At 41.1% G+C, this 27270-nt stretch overlaps 1 protein-coding gene across 1 annotated transcript in view; it reads left to right on the top strand.

The window, feature by feature from the left end:
• The first annotated feature begins 4020 nt into the window (after positions 1-4020).
• The window catches only part of CLNK (cytokine dependent hematopoietic cell linker), a 190845-nt gene continuing 167595 nt past the window's right edge, over positions 4021-27270 (top strand). Inside the window, exons 1-2 of the mRNA XM_025386090.1 lie at positions 4021-4218; positions 19095-19147. Of these exons, the coding sequence (XP_025241875.1) occupies positions 19137-19147 (11 nt within the window). The 5' untranslated portion in view covers positions 4021-4218; positions 19095-19136. The remainder of the gene's footprint in view (positions 4219-19094; positions 19148-27270) is intronic.

Below are 27270 nucleotides of genomic sequence, written 5' to 3'. Positions count from 1 at the left end.
TTGTGAGTCTATAATTGTTTCAAAATTAAAAGGTTAAAATAATAAAATGATATTTAAAGCATAGATAAAAATGTCAGTTTCTTCTCATGTGCACTAAATGCATAGCCGAAGCTTAAAAAATTTTTAAACATCTTCTGTTTGAATAGATTTCAGGTTGTTCACAGATGTGTTATGCCCATATATTCTTACCTGCTTGTATTTGCAAGAGAATTTTATCATTTCATGCATTAACAATGCCAGGAGGTTAGTGATATTATACCTCTTTTTAAAGGGGAAAAAGGGGAGAATCAGTCAGTTTATAAAACTCATCTACATTTATCCAATTAGTGTAACTGGGTGGGATTTGACCTAAGCCAGTGTAACTCCAAAACCTGACAGCCTTGCAAATTAGCCTCCCAGCAGGCCTTGCAAGAGCCAGGAAAAGCTCTTTCCCAGTCATCCAGGCACCATGGTCCTCCTTGAATATGATTGACCTTAAAAGTCCTGTTTGGGTTTTCTCCCCCTTGTTTGTTTATTTGTTTGTTTCCTCCCTGTATTTCTTCCACATGATCTACCCAAGAGATTCACGCTTGAGCAGATTATCCAGAAAGTGAAAACTTGGCAGAATCACTAGGTCAAGCACTGACTCAGAAATATCCCTTTTGACCACAGATTCAGCTCTACACACATTGTGCATCCCCTATTAAATCACTTATCCACAACTGAGTATTTCTGGTGGTTCCATGCTATGCTTTAGTGGCACTGTGAGACAGGCCCAACAAAAGCCAACGGGGCTAATGCTAATTATAGCCAGGCACACACTAGCCCGTTGCAGGAGGTAAGCGATTTTATCCTAAGAGCCACTCCTCCAAGTAAGTACTATCATCCTCAAGTTACATAAGGCACCCAGAACGGTCAAATTCCTTGGCCAGATCTAGGCAGCCACTGTGTGATACATCTGGATAACTGTAACCTGGTTGGCAAAACCCAAACTTCTCTGGATTTATACTTCTTATCATGACTCAGGGTCCGTGAACCCAATAAACTATGCAAGAGGGAAATGGGAGATGAGAGGCAAGAACTCGTGAAGCAATGAAAACAAAATGAATTATCACCCAAAGAGAAGATGAACGCAAGGGAGTCCCTCTAACTGTGGAATGTGGGACAGGCAGCAAGAACATGCAGATTGGAACTTGCAGCTGGCCTGAGACTGAGACTCTCTTGCTGCTTTTATGTCACGCTCTTCCTTGCTCCCTCTCCATTCCAGCCACCTTTCGCTATATAGGCTCCTTCAGTGAGCTACGCTGTTTTTCCCACCCAGGCATCCAGACTGACAATATCTTCGGCCTTGAATGTGCTTCCGGACACCTCTTTTACTCCTTCCCTTCTCCCCTCCCTCCTCTTCCCTTTGCTGCTTCCTTCTTTCTTAGAAGATTTCTTTTGTTTCTTCTTTCCTTCCTTCTCTCCTCTTCCCTCCCCTTTTTCTCCACTTCTGGTCCAGCAAATCTCTACTTATTATCAACACCTCAGCTCTCCTGTCACCTCCCCAGAGGAAATCTGGTCTGAATTCACAGAGTAAAACACGTGTGCCTCTTATTTGTTTCAGAGCCCTCTTTGTTCCTATCTCTGAATACATCATCTTGATGGTTGATTTCTTGTCCAATACCTCTCTATTCTATTAGATTCAAAACTCCATGAAAGTAGGGACAAGTGTTTTTTTTCACCTCTATATCCCCACAAGTTGTCCAGTGCCTGACAGAAGTAGGTAGTGGATGTGAATATCTATTTGTTAAATCAATACATATCTGATCAGGCACTATTCATTGCATTTACCACAAATTGTAGTTTTATATATATCTGAAGTCCATTCATTTATTTTAACCTCTTCTAGGCTATAAACTCCATCAAAGCATTAGGTATCTCTCTTACGTAGTTGTATTTTTCAGCACCTAATAGAGCTCCTGATGCATGGTACATATTCAACAGATAATAAATTAATGAATGATATTCCAAGAAAAAAAAGCTATAAATATCACCTACACTATTATCAACTTTGTCATTAGACCAAACTGTCTTCAATTCTTCCTTAGTAAAAAGCAGGAATATTCATATCATTAGACTTGGGTTCTTATTGCAGTCTGGCCACCAATTGGATGTGAACATGGATTTTAGATTATTTGTCAATAAATACCACAATAATTCACTTTTCTTCATTCACCCCTTGAATAATCTTCTCCCACATTCACTCCGAACTTGGCCATGTGACTTGCTTTGGCCAATGGGACCATGGCAACTAGGATGCAAGCAAAGGCCTGGAAAAGGCTGGTGGCTGGGGCTTCCCCTCTCCCACTGCCCTTGGAGCCCCAAACTCACCGTGTAAATGGGCCAAGCTGGCCTGTTAGATATGCAGAGGAGAACAGAGGCACCTGGCTGACGTGATTGTCAACCAACACATGTATGAATGTGATCATCCTAGATCATCCAACAGCCTCTCAACCACTAGCACAGACCAGATGATCAGGTCTTGTTATGGGTCAAATATGTCCCTGCTAAAATTCATTTGTTAAAGTCCTAACCCCTCCATACCTCAGAATGACTTCTGACTTGGAGACAGGGTCTTTAAAGAGGTAATAAAGTTAAAATTGGGTGATTAGGGTGAGCCATCATTCACTGTGACTGCTGTCCTGCTCAGAAAGGGAAATTTGGACACAAACACAGGGAGAATGCCATGTAAACACAAGAACAAGGATACAAAGACACCCACAAGCCGGGGTTAAAGGCCTGGAACAGATCCTCTCCTCACGGCCCTCAGGAGGATCCAACCTGGTCGACACCTTGATCTCAGACTTCCAGAGGCCAGACTATTAGACAATACAGTTCAGTCTTCTGTTTTGTTAGTCACTCAGGGCTCAGTCCTTTGTTATGAAAACCCTAGAAAATTAATACAGGTGCAGACCAAAAGAAGTGAGCAAGTGACCCACACAATTATGAACTAAATAAAATGGTTACTGCTTTAAGCTCCTAATGCAGCAAAAGCTAATTAATAAAGTGGTTAACCTACTTAAGTCTCCCTAGTTTTCAGTTTTCCCAATTACAAAATTGGGATTTAAAATATGTTCCTTGCACGGTTATTAGTAAGATTAAGGAGGATAATGCTTGCAAGTTGCTTAGCAATGTAACTGACTCATAATTAGCATTCAAAGAGTGCTTATTTTCGTGTTTTCCTTGGGGTGTCTGTTAAGTCAAAACCAGAGTTATTTACCCAAGAAAATACAAACTTTTACCTTTGAATTTACTGTAAATAACGTTGGGGTTTGTTATGGAATTCAACATCAATTTATATAAAACTAGAATGTCACAGCCCCAGAATGGGAGACAGGCACTCGGCTAGATCAGCTTAAATGGACCAAGATTAAGGCAGAAAGAAAATATATTAAGCAGCTAATATGTGCCCAAACATTGTTGCATGCCTTTATTTACAATATTTTGTTTATTTATTAAAATATTTCTAAAATATAAATGTTATTATCCTTCCATCACAACTGAGGAAATATCATTTCCTCAATGAAGGAAATATCATCCTCAATTATCTCTCATTTTTAAAAAAAGTTTCTAAAATACAAATATTATTATCACTCAAACTACTTGAGAAATAAACTTCAAAGCGTCCAAGATCCCATAGCTAATAATTAACACGGCAGGCATTTATCCTTTAGTTCCCAGGTTCTCTCCACAACACCTGGTCCTTGTGTCTGGGGGGAGATCTCAGGAAGCCATTGCAAAATTTAGCTACAAGATAGTTAATGTCCACTATGCATGTTAAGTAAGACTCACAAAACCCACCTTCCATGCTTGAGTGTTGCCCAGCAGTTCCTTTTATTGTGTTCTGGTAACTATGAAGTGCCACGTAAGGACACCGTGTGTCTTTAAACACACCCTTTGGGTTGGAGGATTTCAGCCTCTGAAAGAGTTTCACATATTGCACTCCAGCCTAAGAAGAGGAAGTCCTGCCAGCCCTCAGGTCAGACCTCTCAGGTCTGTGGCTGCATTTCACAGGAAACCAAGCCTAAAACGGACCTATCAGGAGGTTTTCTGCTGAAGGGTACTGCTTAGCATTGAGAAGAATTCAACCCACCGCCTTACTGATTTCCACCACCCCAAGGTCTCCGCGCTACCGCCCCTCCTCACAGGAGACAGACACCTCAGCCCAGATCTCTTGGTGCTCTCCACGCTGTTCAGGTAAACTCATTAGGCCATCTCTTGTGAGTGATCATCTGATGGTCATGTCCTTGTCATAAATGATCATTAGGAAAGACCTGAGCAGCAAGGAAAAATGTGTTTCTAACGTGGAAGTCAGGGCCTTCTATATAGCATCAAAGGGGCAAGAAGAAAGCCCTTAACTCAATTGTTAAAGATCCTTTCATTCTTTTGGGAGAAGGAATCAGGATACCTACCCACAGAAAATTAAAAGACTAAATGTTTTCAATCTTCTTTGCCTGGAGCTTGGACTCCCTGACTGTTTGCAACTGAAGTATAAAGACCAGGCCCCAAGGTTGGCGTTCCTGGCTGACTTTCATTAAGTAAGCCCCCTAGAAAGAAAGCCTCCATTCAAAGTAGGTCATTCAAAGTAGAAGTTAACTCCTGGAGCCCTGTGGAAATATATTTTTAACATTCCCTAAAGTAATACGATTTTCTTTCTGCTTTGGGGTAGAGGAGACTTAGACTTTGGAATCACGCAGACATCCTTCCACTCACAAAAGTAAGGAGCTCAAAAGTGAGGTTAAAGTTGGGGTTAAATTCTTACCTTGAAAACTGCCAGGAGTCATCTCTACCGGATTTTTCTTGGATAAAACAAACAAACTGGAGTGAGACAGAAAAGAAAATAACTATCATCAAATTTTGGATACTTTGATTTTAAAAGGTGTTGATATGTCTGAACTTTTTATCAATACTGTTTTTATTACTTTACACCGGTCTTACTTATTTGACTTCTCTGTTGTGAGTATTACTTGTCTATTACTTACCTACCTGGCTGTTTCTCTGGCTGTCTCTCTTTGTCTATACTGTGGCACAACTCCTCAATAGTGTTGTTCTTTGGATTTCCAGGGGCCTCCCAAACCACCAGGAATAATCATTTCAAATATCAGGAAGACAATGGTAGACCTGGTTAATTGAAGGCCTACCAGAGAAATGACAGAGCTTCAGAAATCCTGAGAAGCTTAAGATACAATATGCCCTAGAGAAGTAGGAATGGCAACTGGCATTTACTTACCTTCAGCTCCTGCTGGCCTGAAGAGTTGGCTATTATTTACCCTGGTTTACAGGTGAAGAACTTGAGTTCTCCAAGTAATATGTGCAAGGTTGTTCAGTCACTAATGTCAGTAACAGAATTCAGAAGGAAACTGATTTTCCTAACTGATCAGAATGGTGAATAGTGTTGGTTTGCAGTTTCACAGAGCTCATCTCTAAACTCACTCCTGTGTAGTCTCTGACACCAACCATCTAAATGGTAGTATTTCTTTCTTATTCCCAATAAGCCCTCTCAGATGATTCTATAGGCCAGACCATTTGAAAACCAATGCTTATAATCTTCTGTACCGTCTGGCCAGCTCTGGCCTGAACACCAGGGGATTCTGTTTCTTGATCACTTTGCCATGAGTCAGGTGCTGTCTTAGAAAGTCCGTAGGATTTGATGCCTGAGCAAAATGGTGAGGATCTTGACTCTGCCACTTGGACGAGGGATGCGGCTTCATATCTGACCCTTAATTCCTGCCTCTTTTTAATAGAGTAAGATCTCATAAGACTTGTATTGACAATTATTTAGCCTCAATAATGTAATATTTATATTACATGAAATATGGTGCATTCTTAACACTTAGCAGGTATTCAGTAAGTGTTGGCTTCTTTCTCCACTACTTTCCTTTCTTCACTCCAAATCAGCTCTGATTTTATTCATAAAATATGACCACAATCACTACGGAATTGATTAATACACGTAAGTTTACAAATATTGTATTTTAATAATCTCGTTAGAGAATGGTAATATTCCACAGTTGCATAGCCTTATGTAATCTAGGCCTTTGAATACATATTTTCTTCTTGAATGATCTTAACGACTTAACGAAGTAGGCAGAGAACATGTTAGGGCATTTAAAAGGTGAAACTGAGGCTTAGAAAAGATGAGGAAGGACAACTTGGTGAAATGGAAGGAAACAGGGCTTTGAGATCATCAAAAATGGATATGAATCTAGTGTGTGACTTCACTGTTTGTCTTTAGGTAAGTAGCTTAATCTCTCTGATCTTCAGTTAGCTGTTGTTGGTGTTGTGTAATTGGAAACTGGGTAGAAGAATACATTTTATGTGCTGCTTCGAGAGTGAGAGCAAATGTGCACACAGTGTCTGACACAGAAGAGACAGCCAGGAACTGGCTAAATGGTCACATGAAGAGTAGTAGAGGGCGATCTAGAAGCATCCTTTTTTGAATCCTAGTACATGAAGCAGTTATATCCACTATCATAAGCTACTGCCAACATCTGCCAAGACTTGAGTTCTGCAGAGTTCTTCCAGACTGTACCTACCCTTCCAGCATGACAAAGAGACATAAAATGTTCAAAGGGGCTAAATTATTAACCAGAGAGATAAGTACCTGAATTTAAATTATATTTATGATTTTTTAACAAATTAAACCAAACATTCACTGATGTTACCAATAAAACTGAGAAGCATCAGGTTAGATATAAGCAGTAAAAATAACGACCCCCCGCCCCCCGCCACCCTCGCCACACACACACAAACACAATTGTGGAATAGAGCTATCATAGGACCACTTTTTGTGTTTATTATTTACTTTTTGTTACTCTTGTGGGCAGAATATGTGGGAATCATTATTGTGATTATTCTGCTTAATTTTAATCATGTCTTCGAAAGAGCAATGACTTACACGTTACCATTGAAGTGCCGCTGATAGACAAAAAACGTTCATCATTTCTCACTTTTTTAGTAGGTGTACTTAATTCTTACTTAACAAAAGTGGATTCTGAAGTTCAGACAGGCTCCATTTCATGCAATGAATAGGAGGATATGCCAGAAATGAGACCCAGGTCCACCCGAGCCCCGAGCTCCTGCTCTTGGCATGGTGCTCCATCAGTGCCCTGCTGATGTGCCCAGGTTCATGATCAGGGCATCCATCACTGTCTTCCAAACTAGCCAACAGCATTTAAGGAACTCCCAGATACACCACAAGCATTAGCAAAATATGTATTTTAGTCGTTTCTTTTAAATTTCATTGGTCATACTAATTGAAACACTGCTTCCTACACACTTACACATGAGAATCAAAATCCTATTGCGTTTAAATGGTATTGTGGTTTGTCATGTGAAATAAGATAAGCCAAAAGGTCTAGATGCAACATGAAAAATTAATATCTGTGTTTTGGTGATAATCTTTAACTATGGTAGGTTCTGTGTTCAATTTCGTGTAAGATAAAGATGAGGGCTGACTAACAGCCTAGGCCCAAACTCTGAGAGGGCTGAATTTTTGTGGAGGGCCCAAGAACCACATTTCACCATCAGTTTCGAAGACCCAGAAAGCTAATTGAATCCAAGGCACACAGAGTTGATGGAGCTCAGGAGGTCAGTCCACTCTGGTACTCTGGCCTATCCATCCATCTTTGGTGATTTTGTTCAAGTGTACTCAAATTATAAGTTCAGATGACTGGCATATTCCCTCCCAGGAGACAAATGTACACCGGAAACTAAATTGCTATTGGGCAGTAGCTTGGTGAGCACAAAGTCAGAGCTGTGTAATTTCCATAGCTGGATTTGCTGAGCTATGGGAGGTCTGATGCCTTGACAAGTACCTGCAAAGCCCGTCTGCCCCATGGCTACCTGCAGATATTTATACATCACGACATCCTCACTCATGGGCAAGTCTAGGGATCTCCCGATCAGTTTTATCTGTCTGGGCACCTTACACAGGACACCTCCACACTGTCCCCATCCCAAACTCCTACTTCTGCTACATGCTCTTTTCACTACACCACGCCATCCAGTCATTGAGATGTGGATATCCTGGGTTGGAATCAGTTACTTCCTAGCAATATAGTTTTAGGCAAGTTACTTAACTCCTCAGAACCTCTGTTTATCCTTTATAAAATGGAATGAAAATATCTACTGCTCGAATTTGTGGTGAGAAATGAGATTCAGTACATAAAAATGCACATGGTGTCTAGCAATTATTAAATACAAAGTAAATGGTAGTGGCTATTATCATCATTGTTAGCATTATTATTATGAGTTTATTTTATATTTAAACAAACCTTCCTTAGATGCTTGGCCTTTTGTCCCTTTTTAAGATATCTGACCTGAAGAAGTTCTATTTTAAGGTGATTTCTGCAGAAAACTAATTTCATCATATCCTTATTTATTTTTTATCATTCATCTATCAAAGCCTTGGGTGTCTTACAATTCCTCAAATGTACTAATCCTCTGGAAATATTAAAATTTAATGAAAAATGATAGAAATTCTTTTGGAATACCTTCCTAGTCCATTTCAAATCCTCGGAGTTTTTCACAGCACTGATACATAGAAATTACTCAGTAATTACCCGAGGAGCTGTTCTTGCACAGCAGTTTATACTTTACAGAGTGCTTTCACTTTCATCATCGCATTTGGTCTTCAGAATAACCCTATGAGCAAAGAAGGATGAGCACTCGTAGCCTCATCTTTCAGATTAGAGAAACTGAGACTCAAGTTGTAGAATTCACTGTATAATTCAGCATACCTAGGCTGAAAGACTTGTCTTCCATCTTGCTAGATAAGTGATCCTGAATAAAAGAAGAGAAAAAGAGATAGTTAATTATGCAAGGGGAAGTTTAATTCAGGGGTTAGGTTCTGAATGTACTTGAAGTTACAGATGAAATGATGATCTCATCTGGATCCACACTGTGCATTTGTTCACTGGACAGGCTTGGCTCAGGAGAAGTCTCTTGCACAGAATGACAGGATTGTTCAATGTTGAAAAATCTAGGTCATTTGGATTGTTGCTGTATAACAGAAACCAAATTGAACAAAATACCCTACATATGGTTCTGGTAAGCAGTAAATGATATTATTATTATTATTATTATTACTATTTGTATTAGTCCATTTTCACACTGCTGTAAAGAACTTCTCTGAGATTGAGTAATTTATGACTGAAAGAGGTTTAATTGACTCACAGTTCCATATGGCTGGGGAAGCCCCAGGAAACATACAATCCTGGCAGAAGGGGAAGCAGGCACCTTCTTCACAAGACAGCAGGAGAGAGAAGAGTGAGCAAGACCATGGAAAACTCCCTTATAAAACCATCAGATCTCATGAGAATTCACTCACTATCATGAGAACATCATAGGGGGAAACAACTCCCATGATCCAATCACCTCCTCCCTCCCTCGGCACCTAGGGATTACAAATCGAGATGAGATTTAGGTGGGGACAAAAAGCTAAACCATATTACTACTACTATAAGTTGTATTACTCCTTTCCAGTCTTGTTTAGACTACCTAGGATTTTGTGTTTCTCCTTTGGATTTTAAATTTCCCTCAAAAATTTTTCAGGCTCTCCTGATCATGAAACAGCTCCTCAGAAAATCACCAGCATACACCAGGTGCTTAATAAATGACAGTTGAAAAAAATTAGAGTGCTTTTGCCATGGGCCTTTAGATGTCCATGAGAATGGTGGGGTTTACTGGATCTATCTTTACCCCTATCTTCACCGCAGGGCTAGCCTGTAAATTGTGGTAAATATATAGCAATCCCTAAATCTTAGTTTATTTTCTTATACTTTTTGTCCTCTGAAGTTTGCCTTCAGTACCATCTCAATGCATTAATCAATCAATGGAGGAACAATCACAGTTGGGTATGTTCTGATTTAATCCAGGCCTAGAAGTGCCTGCCCCTAATCAGTGTGGTTCTGCTATCATTTATGAAAGCCAAAAAAAAAAATGGGGGCGAGACAGAGGTAAACTTAATAATAATAAAATAAAATATCTGTTAGGATTTTGGCAAACTTGGAGACTATTTTTCTACAGTCTCGCTTTATGTGAACAGTAAAAATCATTTTAATAATAAGAGCAGAGAGAAGGAAGATCCAAAGAAAAGAGAAGGAGGAGGAGAAGGAAGAAAAATGAAGGATAAAGGAAGGAAAGGAACACGAGAAAGCTAAATGAACAAGAAAAAGGATAAAGGGTCTATTCACCACAAAATGGAACAAAAGGAGAGAAAGAATCTTACCACTAAAGGAAGGAAACCCTTTCTGCAGAATCAGGCAGCTGAAGAGAAAAAAGGAAATGGTTTTTGAAAACAAAACTCAACAGGAGTAATAAATTCAGAAACTATAGATTGCATCAGTTCATTAAGAGTGTTTTCAAAATCATTTAAAATAAAAAATGAGGGCACAGTCACATTGCCTTGAGATACTTAAGGGAAGTTACTCATTACCAAGAGAGTTGCAAAATCTTATAAAAATATGCCACACGTAATAGCAGAAAAACTGGAAAAGCACTCTCTCTTACCCCTCAAAAAAAAACAAGAAATCTTTAATAACAATCCATTTGACTTCACATGCCTCCACTCAATGGAAATCCAATAACATTAAATGTTATATTTAATTAAATTGAGTTGATTGACCCGACTGGGGTATAGAATTAGAAATCCAATCAGCATATATTTTCCTCTAAGTATGAACATCTCTAAAATGTAACTTTCTCATTTTTGATATGAAAATTAAAGAAATATATATAACTCTGAATTGTAACCAAATTAATATCATCTGTCTCTGAGAAATCATGATTTTGGCGTGTTTACTCAAAGCTCCTACATGTGTGCGCAAACACACGCACACACTTCTGGCCCTCTTCTCCAAATAGACACACATTGCTCCCTTTCTCAATTCCAAAAATCATTCACCATTTTGGATATGTGTGATGTGGTTCTGCAGAAAAAGTCAGATGTGTATTGTGTGGGTTTGACACTCTTTTCCTTTTTTCCTGTTTTAATGAGAAAAAAAGCCTTAAGCCTTAATATAGACTTTATTGTTGATCTTTGACCCAGTTTTAACTGCACAGCTACCTCCTACCTTCCTGATTCATTCAAAGCTTTTCTTTAGCCATTCACAGTTTGCTTTTGGTCATTTCCTATATCCAGAAGGTATGTTGTGGATATTATTAGAATGATGTTTCCTAGGCTTTAAAATAAACAGAGGCCAGTATTTTTATAAGAATTATTTTCTAGGAATAAGTAACAAATGTTGGGGAGCAAAACAATTTCTTTACTGTAAAAGCATTTTTTTCTTCATGAAATATTAATTTTGGATCAGGTGAAATGCAGCAGCAATATTTATGGTAAATGTCTCTTTGCAAGCTCAGTTTGATAGTACTGGTGAATTCCCAGGGGATAACAAGAATTCTCAAGGATAACAAGGAAATGCGATTTGTTGCATTACATGTTTCCAATTGTTTAAACTGCTTGTGATACCATAAGGGTATTAATTATTTTTGGATTAAGACACACGTGAAAAATCCAGCCTATTTATAAAACAAGTCTCTGCTTCTTAAAACATTCACTCAGTCCCCAGGTGGGTTCTGAGCTCAGAAGCAGGCATCCTGGTTTTAATGCCCAAATCGAATGTATGTTCTTCGGAAATCTTATGGACACTTTCATCTGCAGAACGCTGTTTTCTTTATTCCAGTTTTCTAAAATATAGGTGTGATTCTTTAACCCTCAAACCCATTATGTTTTTTTTCATGCTTTAAGTTCTGGGATACATGTGCAGAACCTGCAGGTTTGTTACATAGGTATACATGTGCCATGGTGGTTTGCTGCACCCATCGACCCATCATCTAAGTTTTAAGCCCCGCATGCTTTGTCCTAATTAGGTATTTGTCCTAATGCTCTCCCTCCCCTTGCCCCCAACCCCCCAAGAGGCCCCAGTGTGTGATGTTCCCCTCCCTGTGTCCATGTATTCTCATGGACATGAACATGGATAAAGCTGGAGGCCATCCTTCTTAGCAAACTAACACAGGAACAGAAAACTAAACACCACATGTTCTCACTCGTAAGTGGGAGTTGAACAATGAAATCAAATCCATTAACTTTACAAAACATTTTCAAACCACAAAGTACTTAATGAGCTAATCAAATACAATCACTGAGACCATTTGCTCCAAAGTCGTGGGGTTCTTTGGTCCAAACAGATGGTTGAGGCAGGGGTCTCTCTACTCAGGATGTGAGCCACCCTGTGCACCTCTCTTTGACATGGTCCCCTTTATACCTGGAGGAGGTTACCGTGAGCTCCATAGGGAGACAACACACACTGTTTCTCAAACTGGGGTTCATTTTGGATCCCCAAAGAGTTCCAGGTCAGGGTTTATAAATTATGTGGGAACTGTATTAATGAAATGAAAGCACAGAGTTCCAACCCAAAGTAAATTCATTATGAGCATATTCTGGCTCTTTTGCCTAGGCTTTAGGCCCTGGTATACACTCGGGCAATTTTATTGCCCATGTTGACGTTTGCAATTAGATTTGCATTGGCATCTAGCACTTAGTACAGTGGTGTTTTTTCTTGTTGGAGAAATAAACTGGCATCATTAAAACAGGCAGCCTCTCCTTGTGGACTCCCAGAGGACCCTGGGCTCCTTTGCACCTCCACACTGCTCCACCCAGCGTGGCTCCTTCTGCCTGGCCCCTCCCTGACAGTGAGGCCCTGAAGGTAGGGTGTGGTCTCCTCTTGAGACCTTCAGAGCTTCTTTCAGCTTCCCCACAGCAGAGTTGACGCTGGGCCTATTAATATCCCCATGCCAAGTGCCCTGCTGTGACTCCGGGTTCCACAGGCAGAACTGACAGATGACACCTCAGTGTCACTTCTCTTTGCCAGAGAGAACTATGCATGGGCTTTACTTCTGTGGCTAACCAGGAATAGAAACTGAAATAATTCCTATAGAAAGTGAATGCACAAACACCATGAGATGTGCTCCATTTCTGGGGCATTCCAGCTTCTCAAGGTCTCCGAATCAAGGCAAGAAGATGTTGTATACTCTTTGATCTGGGTCAGATCTTGAAGTAAGACTCCTTGGAGAAAGACCTGCAAGACTGACACTCCACAGCCCACAAGTCCTGCCTCCCCTTCCATTATCATAGCCCATGTGGGAGTTGCAGTTACTTCTTTTATTATTATTATTATACTTTAAGTTCTAGGGTACATGTGCACAACATGCAGGTTTGTTACATATGTATCCATGTGCCAGGTTGGTTTGCTGCATCCATCAACTCGTCATTTACATTAGGTATTTCTCCTAATACTGTCCCACCACCAGCCCTCCCACCCCCTGACGGGCCCCAGTATGTGATGTTCCCCACCCTGTGTCCATGTGTTCTCACTGTTCAACTACCACCTATGAGTGAGAACATGCAGTGTTTGATTTTCTGTCCTTGTGATAGTTTGCTGAGAATAATGGTTTCCAGCTTCATCCATGTCCCTGCAAAGGACATGAACTCATCCTTTTTATGTCTGCATAGTATTCCATGGTGTATATGTACCATAGTTTCTTAATCCAGTCTATCATTGATGGACATCTGTCCTATTCAACATAGTGTTGGAAGTTCTGTCCAGGGCAATCAGACAAGAGAAAGGGAGTTGGGGATACTTCTAAGGGGGGTTGTGGCAAAGCTGGGTAAGAACCTGTTCCATAGAAAGCTGTGTAGATGCCTCCAGGACATATTTTTCCCTGTGTTCCCATAGCACCTTTTGCTCTATGCTCTCTGATTCCTAGGATCTGGAATGTGACTGGCACATAGTAAAGCCTCATAAATAGTTGCAGATACGGTAGTAAACTCTACCCTGTACAATTGCAAGAGCCTGGACTTTACTTCTTCACTGCCTATTAATAAGACCTGAGAGAGAAATGGATGCTTGACATGATTAGAAACCTTTTCCATGATCAAATTGTTAAAATCTTTGGATGTGGTAGGTTTTTGTTAAACATTCAGCTAAAAATTGACTCAGAAATAACTCTAAGTATATAGAGGATTATTTACAAGCAGTGCCAGTTCCTAAAAGTCTATTTAAGATGCGTCTGGAACAGCAAGGAGAATGAACATGTGATTATTTGGTGCTTTCCGTAAGAATGAGAAAAATCGGTGTGTTCAGTGACAAGCTGCCAGTGAGTAGTGCTGGCCAGATGGAAACGCGAATAGAATGACCCTCCCTTCTGCCTCCCTTCTGCCTCCCTGCCTGTTAAAATACCTGGGACATTTAGACAATGTCCATACCTGGGCTTTTCCCTAGAACAACTGAATAAAACTTTCTGGGACGTTATATTTTTTAAGGTTTCCAGGTAATTCCAAAGCATAAGCAGGTACGAGATTCTATGATTACATCAGTGGTTATTAGCAGATACTTACCTCAAGATGCTTACCTAAGCATCTTTCATTTCTAACTAAATCCAGTGCCACTTTAAGGTACGTAAAGTGATATAAGGCATTTAATTACTCTTCAAGTTCAGACTCATATTAATCACTATTTCCCCCATGTCTTAGATATGGTATTTTTTCATGTAATCCTCATAAGAGCCCTAAAGGTAGCTGTTGTGTTACCCCCATTTTACAGATAAGCACACGGAGGCTCAGAATGGTTAAACAGTTGTCTCAAAGCATAACTTAGAGAAACAAACTCACCTGTCCAAACCCAAAGGATGGACTCAGAGATCCGGAGAACAGCAAAAGTGAGACTTTTAATGGTGGTCTTACAAGATCCAGTGTCTGGCATGCACTCACTCCCAGAACAGTTTCAACAAGCCATTTATCCCATAATGTGCAGGTCCCTCCCCCAGTTCCTCATAGGCTGAGTGCTATGGGGTCACAATCTTCCCTGACGTTGCCTATGGATTGTTAGGCAGGGGCTTTAGGTGGTTTTTTTAGGGTTGTCTTGCTGCATTTTGTCGCAGCCCACAATGCATTGCAATCTTAGTTAGCTCAGCTGCTCTTTAAGTATTTGGCTTATGACCTAAGTAGCTGGGTAGGCTAATAAGAACAGACAGAGCAAGCTATTTTGCATACTAGTAAACCTTTATCTTAGACTAAACTTCTTTGGTTCGGGTGAGGGCAAGTAAGGTGGGGGGAAGCTGTTTCTTCTGTAGTTTGCTGACCTAAGCCGATTCAAGGCACTGTGTCTTGGAAATGGACCACGGTATACATTATTTCCTTTATAACTAAAACATGTTTGATTTTGTATGAAATGAGGATCATAATACAGACCCGATGAGGTTACTGAGGTCGGGAGATGGAGGATATATAACAGGTGATCTGTATTCACTCCCTTGTCTTTGAAAACGCACACATGAGGAAGGGAAGGGGCTTGTATTCTCTACAATATATTACCTTCAAAAAGCCAGTGGACATAAGACTCTTTCTGACTGACTCACCACATCCTTTGCACAATGGCTAAGATCAGGTCAGACCGTGGTGCTTTCAATGTGTCAGCCATTCTGAGTAGAGCACAGCTGTTTACCCTGTACAATGCCATCCCTTTTGTCTTGCTGATGATACTTTGTGGCTAACTCAGTCTCTGGTGAGGGTGGCTAAAACCTCAAATTCTGCCTTTTTTTTTTTTTTTTTTTGAGATGGAGTTTCACTCTTGCTGCCCAGGTTGGAGTGCAGTGGTGCAATCTTGGCTCACTGCAGCCTCCGCCTCCCTGGCTCAGGCAATTCTCCTGCCTCTGCCTCCCGAGTAGCTGGGATTATAGGCTCCCACCATCACACCCGGCTCAGTTTTTGTATTTTTAGTAGAGACAGGTTTCACCATGTTGGCCAGGCTGGCCTCGAACTCCTGGCCTCAGATGATCTACTGTCCGCAGCCTCCCAAAGTGCTGGGATTACAAGCGTGAGCCACTGCATCCGGCCTCAAATTCTGCTTTTTAAAATGTCAGAAGAGTTTGGGCTTTCTCTGTAACATTTTCAAACTCTTCTTATATAATAAAGTGCTTGCATCTCTCAAAAGCTACTACTAGAATATTTTTAACTTTTATTCAAATTATAAAATACAAGTCTAATAAGCACTGATATTACTGATCAAATAATATACATATAAGGCAAAAATTAAGGATTCCTCCCTGATCCCTCCCGTTTCCATCCCTGCTATCCTATGTGTTAGCAATTTGGCAGAATCCCCTGCAATTTGGCTCTGCGCTGAGTTCTATTGGAGAAGACAATAAACTATAAGAAATGTAATGACATACTCTTAACTTTTGAAACCATTTTTGTCACCAAATATTGATGGATTGTAATTTTTTTAATGAAACTATTTCCATTTCTCTGAGCTGAAAAAGACCTATTTGGCCTAAGCTGCTCGTTTTTCAGGTGAAGAAACGAAAGCCCAGAAAGCTCCATTGCCTTACTCAAAGCTGCCCGGTGCATGGCAGGGCTGGGGCTGGAGAGCAGCTTCCCTGGCCACCTTGCCAGACCTCTGATTTGAGGCAATAAGCCTTGCAGGGAACTGTCCTGCATCTGTGGTCCCCTTCCTCTGTACACAAGAACTGGCCAAGATCCAGGCACACAGGGAGCCGTCCATAAAGATTGGTTTATTTTGTCCCATTTCAATGCTACTTAATGCATTCAGAAGAATGAAGTAGCTGTATAAGCAGCTATCATTAAGAGGTAGATACTTTTAAGGGATGGGGGATGGATTTGTCCTGGATGACTGTAATCAAGAAATTTAATCTCTGTAAGTATTAATATTCAAAAATTGGCAACAATATCCCCACATACCCAAATATAACATGACGTGCTAAAGCACCTTGCAAACTCTGCTTTGTTATACAAGTAATTGCATATTCGTATTTCATAACATTTCATAGTTTATAAGACATTTTCATATGCATCAGTTTATTTCACACTTAAGACATGATGTAAAAGAAAGATATTGATACTACTATTTATAAATGAGGAGGGACCAAACGTTCCTTCAAGGCCACACAGCTAGTTGATGACAGCACTGGAACTGAACAGAGGTCTCTCAACTTCCAGTCCAGGACCCTTCCAGTATTTGACATGCATTCTTTGCATGACACTGATGAATGTTCAAGTCCTCTTTCCCACCGCCATGATGGAAATGACTTCCAAGTGAGGCTAGGCACTCTACACACTGCCATAGTTGGCCATCAGTGAATGAAAGGCTAACAGCTGCCTCTCCTTTCCCTGCTGTCAATATTGACCTACAACATAAGACGAGGGGATGAGGCAAGGGGGTGAGGACAGAGGAAATACACAGGATATCAGAAGACATAGAGCTTAGTTGAAGTTCTTTACTATGGGTTGCCAGTATAGGTTGAAGATCACACAGTTTAATTTCAAATCCCATCCCTTAGCGTGCATGATCCTTGATCATCTCAATCCAAGGGACCTTCCCTCATTATTTTTCATGTACTACCAACATCCCAGCTACCGACCCTTTTAGTTTCACCAAAGTGTGCAAAGCCACTCTGGCACGATCTGCATTGTAACATCTTCACACCTTTGCACATGATGCTCCATTTGCTTGGAACACCTTCCTTAATTTTGAGCCCAAAAGACCCAGACTTACCTGGCAAGACAAAGCTCAAATATTGTCTCCTCTATGAAGATTACTCTGGCTGGCTCTCCAAGACAGAGTTAGGATTTGTTATGTTTTGTTTTACAATTAACTGTTTTTTGCAAAACATTTTAATAACAGGAGGGATGTCACGGAGAGATGCAGAAACCGTACTATACTTAGTTTTAGAAGTGGCTTAAGGGCAGGGACTGTGTCTCACTGGGCACAATATTTACACAAAGTAAATTTTCAGTAAATGGTAGTTTCCCAGATGGATGAATGAATGAATGGATAGATGGATGACAGAATATGCTAAAAATGCCTAAGGCTCAGTGGGGTGCCATATGCTGACAGGTTAGGAAATGGAAATTTCTGGGTCTCGGGACCTTGGCTCTTATTGCAGATGGGTATTCTTAATCACATAATTAAATCTTTCTGGGTCTCATTCTCTAACTGTGAAACCCACTTTCTACCCTACTCCCCTCATCTGGGAGCCCAGGGAAGCTGATGGATATTAAACCATATTAATAGCTCCTCGCCCTTGGCTTCCTGTTGAGTTTGGCCAATGGGAAATGGCATCAGGAGATCCAGGGCAAAAGAAGCGTGAGATGGGATTTTCATTCCACCCACAACAGCTCCCTCCCTGCAGGTCCCACAACTGAAAGCCACAGCTCCTCTTCCCGCAACCCAGAAAGAGAGCCCTGTCTCTGTGTCCCAGTGCCTACCTGGTCCCCAAACCCCTCCAAGCCCAGGCATGTGACAGCGCCCTTTTATTACCACTCCCAGATACTTCACTGTCTTCTGTGGATTCCTTCTACCCTGCCAACACCTTTTAAATGGTCTCTTTATTAAGCTGTTCTCAAATTACCCAATTTGAGAGTGCCATCTGTTTCTTGCTGGAACCTCAGCTGATATCCTTTACACCTCTCAGGGCCTTTGAGTAGATTACATGAGATCATTGATACGAAGCCCTTACTGAATACTCCCAGGGTCTCTACTGCTAATTTATATGGTAAATAACATTAAAAATCTTTCCTATGTGGGTGAATAGAAGGCTCAAATAAAATGCTGCATTCTACGTAAAGTGATGTAGAACTGTAACTTTCAATAAATATTTTATGGTAAAGCCACACTTGGAAACAAAAAGCACCCCTTCTGCACGCTCTGGCTCGGAGCAGAGCCAGCCGAGCCTGGCTGACGTGCCCTCGGTGCCCAGGGGAAGCACACAATTGCACGCCAGGGAAAAGCAGGCTCAGTTTATGTTTGCTCAACTCCCGGGGGCAGATGGGATGAAAGCTGACAGAAAGAGGACAGCCTGTCAGAGAAAGAAATCCCCTCCCCAACTGCGTTCCAGAAATAAGCCAATTCTTGACCTGGATTGATTCTTTCTGCCATTTCCTCTAAACCAGCACCAGTATCCGATTTTAACAAAAAGCAACAGTGGCTTGTTCTCCAGAATTAAAACATGATGTGGAAGTTCCAGTAACGAGTTTGCTTTTGTTTCCACAGGCTGAATTGAAGATCCCTCTTATCTGCCGGGTGCCAAGAACTATGAACAGGCAGTAAGTACCATGGGATCACTGTGAGTCCCGATTCCCTTTTCGTAGTGGGGACAGGAGGCGTTTTCTGGAAGATGAACTAAGAAATGATGCCAGTGTGGCCACCCGTGGAAAGGGGATTTCCTGAGAGGCCATGGCTGGGGCTGTGCGCTTTGGTGTTCGGAAACCTCCTCTTTCCAGTAGCAGCATTTTCTCATGGACAGAGCACTTGCTCTCACCCAGCACGGGTGTGTGGTGGGGCAGGGACAAGATATCCCAGCACCATGATGCTAGAAGGGCACCCAGTCAGTTTCCACCCATAGGTGTGAAGGAATAAGTAAAAGGGCAGTGGTTTGTGCCCTTTTTCCCACAGGAGAAAGCCTGGAGTCCAACTTTCTCTTTGCGGACACCCAGAGTAAGTGGTGTGGTCAGTCTGAGACACCGAAATTTGTGCCTGATAGGAAAAAAAAAAAAAAAACCACCCCTAAGTCTAAAAATTTAAGTAAAAAAAAAAAAAAAAAAAAAACAACCCTGAATGTTAAAAAAAAAAAAAAAAAAAAAAAAAAAAAAAACAAAAAAGCAGGACTCAAACGTTTCAGAAATATTTACAGTGAAAGAAAAACCTTGAAATTGGCAAAGTTTGGTGGACCAGTTTTAAAATTAATCTCCTTGTCTATGTATTTGCTTTATTTTGCCAGTCAGAAAGGTAGTTTTGTTATTCCTCTTTGGTGTGAAAAGCAGTGATTGTATTAGAAAGAGCAGGAGTTTCAGAGTCAGGCAGACCAGACCTACTTTAAATCCCTTGCCCTGTCATTTTACATCTGTATGATACTGGAGAATGATGAGATCCTTACCCTCTGGATACGCAAGAAGTTCCTTAACCCTCTGAAAAGCAGAACTGACTCAGGGAGGAGGACTGCCTGGTTTCTGGGTGGATGTCCTGATCCTAGAGGGAGGCTAGGGGACAGCAATGGCTGTACCTCGCAGGTGGGCACTGGCTGGAGGGCTCTGGTCCAAGAGACAGAGACAGCAGCAGATGCTGTGACAGCCCTGGTAATCTCAGCTACCCATGGATGCCCACAGGTGTCCAGGTGGAGTGACCTGACTCACAGCCAAGCCCATGGGATGGGAAGGCTGGAGCTTCTGCTCTTCCTCTTGCCATGAAAAGCACAGCAGGAGCTCCCTGGCACGTAGTCCACAGATGGGCTCCTCACCTGAGTGAGAATTAAGCTCATCAAGCATCCCTTCTTGCCAGGAGTTGTGACCTCGTTTTCCTCCTCGATCTTTGCAGCAGGACTGAGTGGCAGGTATTACTAGCTTCCTGGAAGATTAGCTGCTTCATCTAAATGACTTGTCTGAGAGGGCTCAGAGCATTGAGATGAAGGTGGAGCTGGAATTCAAGTCTGTCTGACTCCCAGTTCAGTGCTCCTTCCTTTATTCCCTCGGCTGTGGGAAATGTGAGCTGGTTAACCTGTGGTTGCACCACAAAGGGGATGAACTCTCAGACCCAAATGAGCACTGGGGATAAACGTGGCAAACGGCAGTTTCACTGTAGGATAGACGAATTGGAGGTTTGTGCTGATGGCATAAACAGCACAGCAGGTGTATTAGTGTCCTGGGCTGTCTAACAAATTACCACCACCTGCATGGCTTAAAACACTGGGAATCTAGTCACTGAGAGTTCTGGGAGCCAGAAATTCAAAATTAAGGGGTCAGCAGGGCCTTTCTTCCTCCAAAGTCTCAAGGGAAGAATTCTTCCTAGTCTCGTTCACCTCAGAGGCTCCTGACTTTCCTTGCCCGTGGCTGCGTCACTCCCCTCTCTGCCTCCATTTCACATGACCTTCTCCTCTCTGGCCATATTTTCTATTCTTCTCACCTCAAACCTCCCTCTGGCTGTCTGATGTGAAGATATTTGTCATTGGATTTAGGGGTCACCTGAATAGTCAGAATGATTTCTTATCAAGATCCTTAACTACATCTGCAAAGATGCTCTTCCCAAACAGGGTCACATTCACAAGCAATGGGGATGGGGATGTGGGTGTGTGGTAGGGCCACCATTCAGTCCACGGCAGCAGGCCTTTATCTTCACACTCGCTCTGCTCTTCCGGAGCAATGTGGGATGCCTCTGAAATGTCTGGCAATGTTTGCTATGAGCGTCTGCTTGGCTTTGTAGCTGAGATTTCCACCCCTTCAGTTTCTGCTTCTATGCCTTTTTTTTTTTTTTTGAGACAGAGTCTTGCTCTGTCACCAGGCTGGAGTGCAGTGGCACAATCTCAACTCACTGCAACCTCCGACTCCCTGGTTCAAGTGATTCTCCTACCTCAGCCTCCCGAGTAGCTGGGATTACAGGTGCCTACCACCATGCCTGGCTAATTTTTGTATTTTTAGTAGAGACAGGGTTTCTCCATGTTAGCCAGGATGGTCTCAATCTCCTGACCTCATGATCCGCCCGCCTCGGCCTCCTAGAGTGCTGGGATTACAGGCGTGAGCCACCGCGTCCTGCCCTATGTCTTTTAATGATTTCACCCTATGCCAAGGGCCTGTTCTGTAGGAGAGGTTTTCCCCTTTTATGAGGACTTTCAGTGGCTTTGTTTTTCAGCCAGGGAGTTGGTCTCTGTTGAAAATGGCTTCTCACCAAACTTTCCAAAGGGAAGCTGTGTGGTTGCAGCTTTACAGTCACGTTAGATTTGAAGCTGGCAATGCGTAGACCAGAGGACAGCCAAACCGTCGCCACTTCACAAACATTAGCTTCCTTCCATTAGGATGCGTCCACGTGGAGCCTACGCACTTGACTATCTGACACCTCAACATGAGGAACCTGCCCTGAAGAATAACTCTTCTTCTTTCCCAAAGCTCAGAGCATCCTTTTCCTCCCCTAGTCCCAATCTCTTCTTCACTCCTTCCTCTTGTGCACCCTCAAACCAGTCAATCCATATGGGATTGCTGCTGGCCTGTCCCAAAACGAAAAGTAAATATTAAAATTAGACCCCCACCCCCAACAGTGCTATTACACTTTAAAGAGAAATGCATACGCTGGCACCACACAAATGAAAGGTAAGATGCCCTAGGACACTCCATGTTTTATTCTCCACCTTCCGGTTTCCTGTCCAGGGTGTCCTGAGCTGGGAGATGCTGTTGATCTAAGTGCAGGCTGCACAGCAGCAGTGTCAGCATCACCAGGGAGCTTGCTAGAAATGCAGAATCCCAGCTGCTACAGCCCAGCCCAGGCATGCAGAGTGGAATCCATACTTTTCCAAGGTCCTCAGTTGATTCCTGGACACATTAAAGCCTGAAAAGTGCTGAACTAGAACAGGAGTTCCCAACACCGTTTCCTTCCCGGCACACTTGAGAACTTATCTACAGTAGTCACGAAAGCATGACTCAGAGAAGGCAGCCACGTGTCAGGCTGCGTGTGAGTGTAGTTTGGAAATGTGTGCCCCCCATCACCACGCACACGGAGGTTTTTCTTTTGCTGAGCCTTGTGGGGTAGTACTCACTTCCTCTGTCAAAATTATTAACCCAGTCGATTCAAGGTAGTAGATTTTAAACCTGAAGGAGCGTTAGAATCATCAGGGAGGCTTTAAACAAAAGCAATTTCAGGGTCCTTCCCCAAAGCAAAGAAACCAGAATAGCTGGACATCAGTCTTTTTTTTTTTTTTTTTAATGCTCAACTGAGTGTAATCTACAGCCACTTTTGTGGAATAATGTCTCACAATTCTAAAATCTGGAATTTCTTACAATTCTATAACTTGGAATCCTAAGCAGACTTTGTAACGACAACTAATTCCTTACCATCTGTCTTGGTCTTCTCAGGCTGCTATAACAAAATAGCTCAAACTGGGTAACTCAGAAACAACAGAAATTTATTTCTCACAGTTCTGGGAGCTGGGAAATCCAAGAACATGCGGCCAGCACATTTAGTGTCTGGTGAGAGTGCTTCCTGGTTCATCGATGGTCTGCTTGCTGTGTCTTCACATAGTAAAGGCAAGAAATGTGTCTGGGACTCTTTTATAAGAGTGCTAATCTCATTTCATGGGAGTTTTGCCCTCTTGGCCTAATCACCCCCCAAAGACCCCACCTTTTAATACTATTACCTTGGTGATTAGCTTTCAACATAAGAATTTAAGGGTTTCACAAACATTTAAATCATAGAAGCATCTCTCATTAAGCACTTTTATAATGAATAAATTAATAAGTATAGATGAATGGATGATATAGAAATATATATTATATATGTACATGTGCATGCACACGTGAACCTATCAGTATATATGTATGTATATGTATGCAGACACACAATACAAGCGTATGCACGCGTATTTGTATTTGATTGTATCAGTTCAGTCAAAAGCACTTATTTATTGAGTATATATTTCACACACCTCATTTATACAGATGAATAAGATCTAGCCCCTGTCCTCAAAGAGCATTTGCCATATGTAAAGAGAATTCTTTCAGTATTATATAGAGAGCGATGGGAAAACTCCACAAGCACTAAGAAGGGATGCTGATGTCATGATTCTAAATTGCTTCCGAAATTAGCAGGTTATTTTTCATCGACTTTCCCTGCAACAAAACTTGCAGCTTCCCCAGCAATCCATTAAACTGCAGAAAGCCTCATTCCTTGGTGCTATTAGAGAAGAGCAGACAGACCCACCAGCGGCCCCATTACACCGCTGGGGCTAGATAAGGGCATCTTGGGGTTCGGTTTCCAGTACCTCTTCATCATTCTGGACAGGACTGATAAGAACCTTGACGCTGTGGTTCTGAGTGCTTTGGAAGAGACAAAGTCACCTGAGTGATTGCTTCTGGGCTCTTTCCAGTAAGCCAGTGCCCTGCACTGGCCACCCAGGCTCTTTCGGGAATTTGGGTGAAAGTCACTCTTGCACATCCCAGATTGGGGATAGATCAGAGAGCAAGGGTCTCCAGAGTGTCCACTTTGAAATAAAGCTTAAACAATTATTAAGCTTGTTTTGTTCATTGCTGAAATTATCCCCAGTATTGATGGAAATTTCAGAAAACATACAAAAGTACAAAGAAGAAAATGAAAATTATCAATTATCCTAGCACCCAGCACTAACTTGCTACAGTTGTCTTAGTTTATTTTTCTATATCTATGTGTAATATCTTAAAATTTTAGAAAATCTACTTTTAAAACTCATTGTTTTAAGTCATTCATTTAATAACCATGTTTCCTTTTCTGAGCATTGTCCTACACAATTAAATTTTCTTTAAAATCATGGTGTTTTGAAGCTATGACTTAAATAAGGTTTACCACCCCTTCTCCACAATTTCAAAGTCAAAAGGCTTTGAAATACTGAAAGGTCTTTGTAGCTAATTTGACAGCAAAACCTGATGTGCAATGAGGTAACGTATGTTCTTCATTTATCCCAATTAATCCAACTATCACATGTTTCACTACAGAAATATTAGCGTGTTTAATAACCAGAGGTTATTCCAGTCTTTACTGGGAATATTACATAGTGTACAGCACGTGCACTGTGTTCCTTTTCTAAAATCCACAATATTCTGAATTCCTGGCCCCAAGGGATTTAGATCAAGCATGGCAAACCTGTATTTTATTTGGCAGTTTATTTTATCTTGCCCTTGATGTTGGACATTTAAGTTGCTACCTATAGAGTTTTATGAGGCAGTTTTATCACCAAGATTAAACTTAACGCTATATACTCTAGCAGTATTAGAGCAGACGGTGTTGTGATGCTCCCCAGCAGACAACAATGTGTATGCTGCATACATTATGTACCTCTACCCTAATAGTCTAATATTATGTAGGAACATGAGTTCAAATTATCTAGTAATAACCTAGCACTCCTTTTCTTGCATAGGGAATATGTATTTCCTGTTCGCTTGTTTTGGAAAAAGTTTTGATGGTAAACAAAACAATAAAATAGATATTTAGAGATGGAGAGAGTCATAGAAGTATAGAATTCCACCTTCCACACATGGTTATAATTTCCTTAGCAATAGCTCTGTGAGACAGACTGAGAAGCTTCTCAAACACTCTTCTCGATGAAGAGCTGATTACCTTCTGAGCCTATGACTTAGGAAACAGCAACAAAATTCCTCTTTGTATTGACATCAACAAAGCCACCTTCAAGTCAATGTTAATCATTGATATTTTACATTTTACTAAGCAAAAACAGTGATATTTGCCTGCAATACTTTTCTCACCTGAATGCAGTGTCTAGTTATAAGAACGAAAGAGCAAAAAGGATACAAAAATTGTTTACCCTCCCTGACACACCAGGCACTGTGCTAGCCATTCTCCATGAGGATCTGTGTCATACTTTCTGACTGCTCAGCACTAAAACAGCTTTCCATATTGCCACATAAGAACAACTGTCCGAAATTCAGTTTCAGAAGTAAAACCGACATATTTCTGACTCCAAAATCCGTGATCTTACGTCATAAGACATAGTGATTAAGAATATCATGCTTGTGTATTTCTCATCACGGATACATCACCTGAGTGAATGACTGTTTTGCCCATTAGAGGCATATTTTGTCTTTGAAACCTTGCACAATAAAATATATTCAATTCCTAGGTGGGGATATATGTCAGCTTCTCTTGAGAGGGCTCAATGTCTGGCACACAGGAGCTGCCCAATAGATGATATTTCTTTCCGTGTGTATGAATGATGAAACTCCATGTAAACCCCAGATCATTATTTTCCTTCATGACATGTGTGAACAACCCCTGCTTTCGACCTCCAGGGGCACCTTCATTTTGATTTGCAGGAATAAATAAGTGTAAATCCCAGTGAATCTAGAGAAAATGAGAACCAGCAATTTTGGCACCCTGAGATCAGAGTCCTACACCCAGCTGTGTAGTCAGTATGGCTGCCCTCCTAGTTACCCAGAAGTAATTATGAACCAACTCTCGGGCCAACTGGGTCTGCCCTCTGATGCTATCAAAGTCACATAGGTAGGATTCAGCTTCATGGTTGGCTGGTAATTAAAAAGCTGCAAGCTGTGAGGGAACATAGCTGAGATCCAGAGAGAGAGTTTGCCAGAGGTTGCAGACATGGCCAGTGATACTCTTGCAGGAGCAGCAGGTGTGGTTGGCTTTGAGACTCAATAAAGATGGTCGGTGATGAGGGAATAGAGGATGTTAAGACAGTCTTCTCTCTCTCTTACTGGCAAGATTACCAGTTGCTGATAGAACTAGTTGACTTAACTAGCTTATCACTGCTTGGGAAAATTCCAGCTGAACAAGGTCTCCTGCTGACTGTCCATAAGATTAGAGTTTTCATCATTACAGTCTTTGAAAATGTCACAAAGAACAATAAAGGTTCTGATGTATTTAATGTAGGAGTTTGTTATCATATAAGTAATGTATATTCTTTGTAGAACATTTAAGATACAAAATATATACATAAAGAGAAACTACCATTTCTAATTGAACCATTGAAAAACGGTAAACAGTACTAGATGTTTCCTTTTAGGCTTTCCAATACAACTATCCATTCTACTTTGTTTTTAACTTGATGTATCATATGTATAATATTTCCCAACGTTATTAGAGTCATTTTATAGCTATGTAATCTTTCAATACCTTAGGTATCCCATATTTTATGTTCTTCCACTGCAAGAAAACAAGACAACTCGTGAACTAATTTGACAAATTCAATTAACATAATCATGCCCAAATATTAAGAGCCTGTGTTTTATTACATGGAAATAAGGAAAAACAATCATCCTAGGAAATATTGTGAGCTAAGCCAGTGTTTGGAGAATCTGACCCATGATGACAGTTTATAACAGAATAGTATTTGATTATAAAAACATACAGAGAAGTCGGTAACAAGGTCCAGCATTTACGGTTGCTATTTTAGCCATGAAGTCCAAACCACTGGTCATTTGCATGTCTATAACTTACATTGGCCCAACATACCCCACAGATGAGACATAAGAAGGGAGAAAACTTGACTTTAGGAAAATTTTGTTAAATTCAAGTACACCTGACAGTAAAATTGTAAAATGATTGCCAACAGTTTTTAATTCATATGATTTGGGGCCAATATCAGGAAGTCCTAGAAAATGTATCCATTGGAAAGGAAAAAAAAAAAAAGGAATTCCTGGAGATCTAGATGCGTAAAATTTCAGAATTCCTGGTAAAGAGAGAT

The sequence above is a fragment of the Theropithecus gelada genome, chromosome 5, assembly GCF_003255815.1.
Source record: "Theropithecus gelada isolate Dixy chromosome 5, Tgel_1.0, whole genome shotgun sequence".
In the NCBI taxonomy this organism is placed as follows: Eukaryota; Metazoa; Chordata; class Mammalia; order Primates; family Cercopithecidae; genus Theropithecus; species Theropithecus gelada.
The sequence above is the reverse complement of the archived record's forward strand: the minus strand, read 5'-3'. Positions and strand labels throughout refer to the sequence as shown.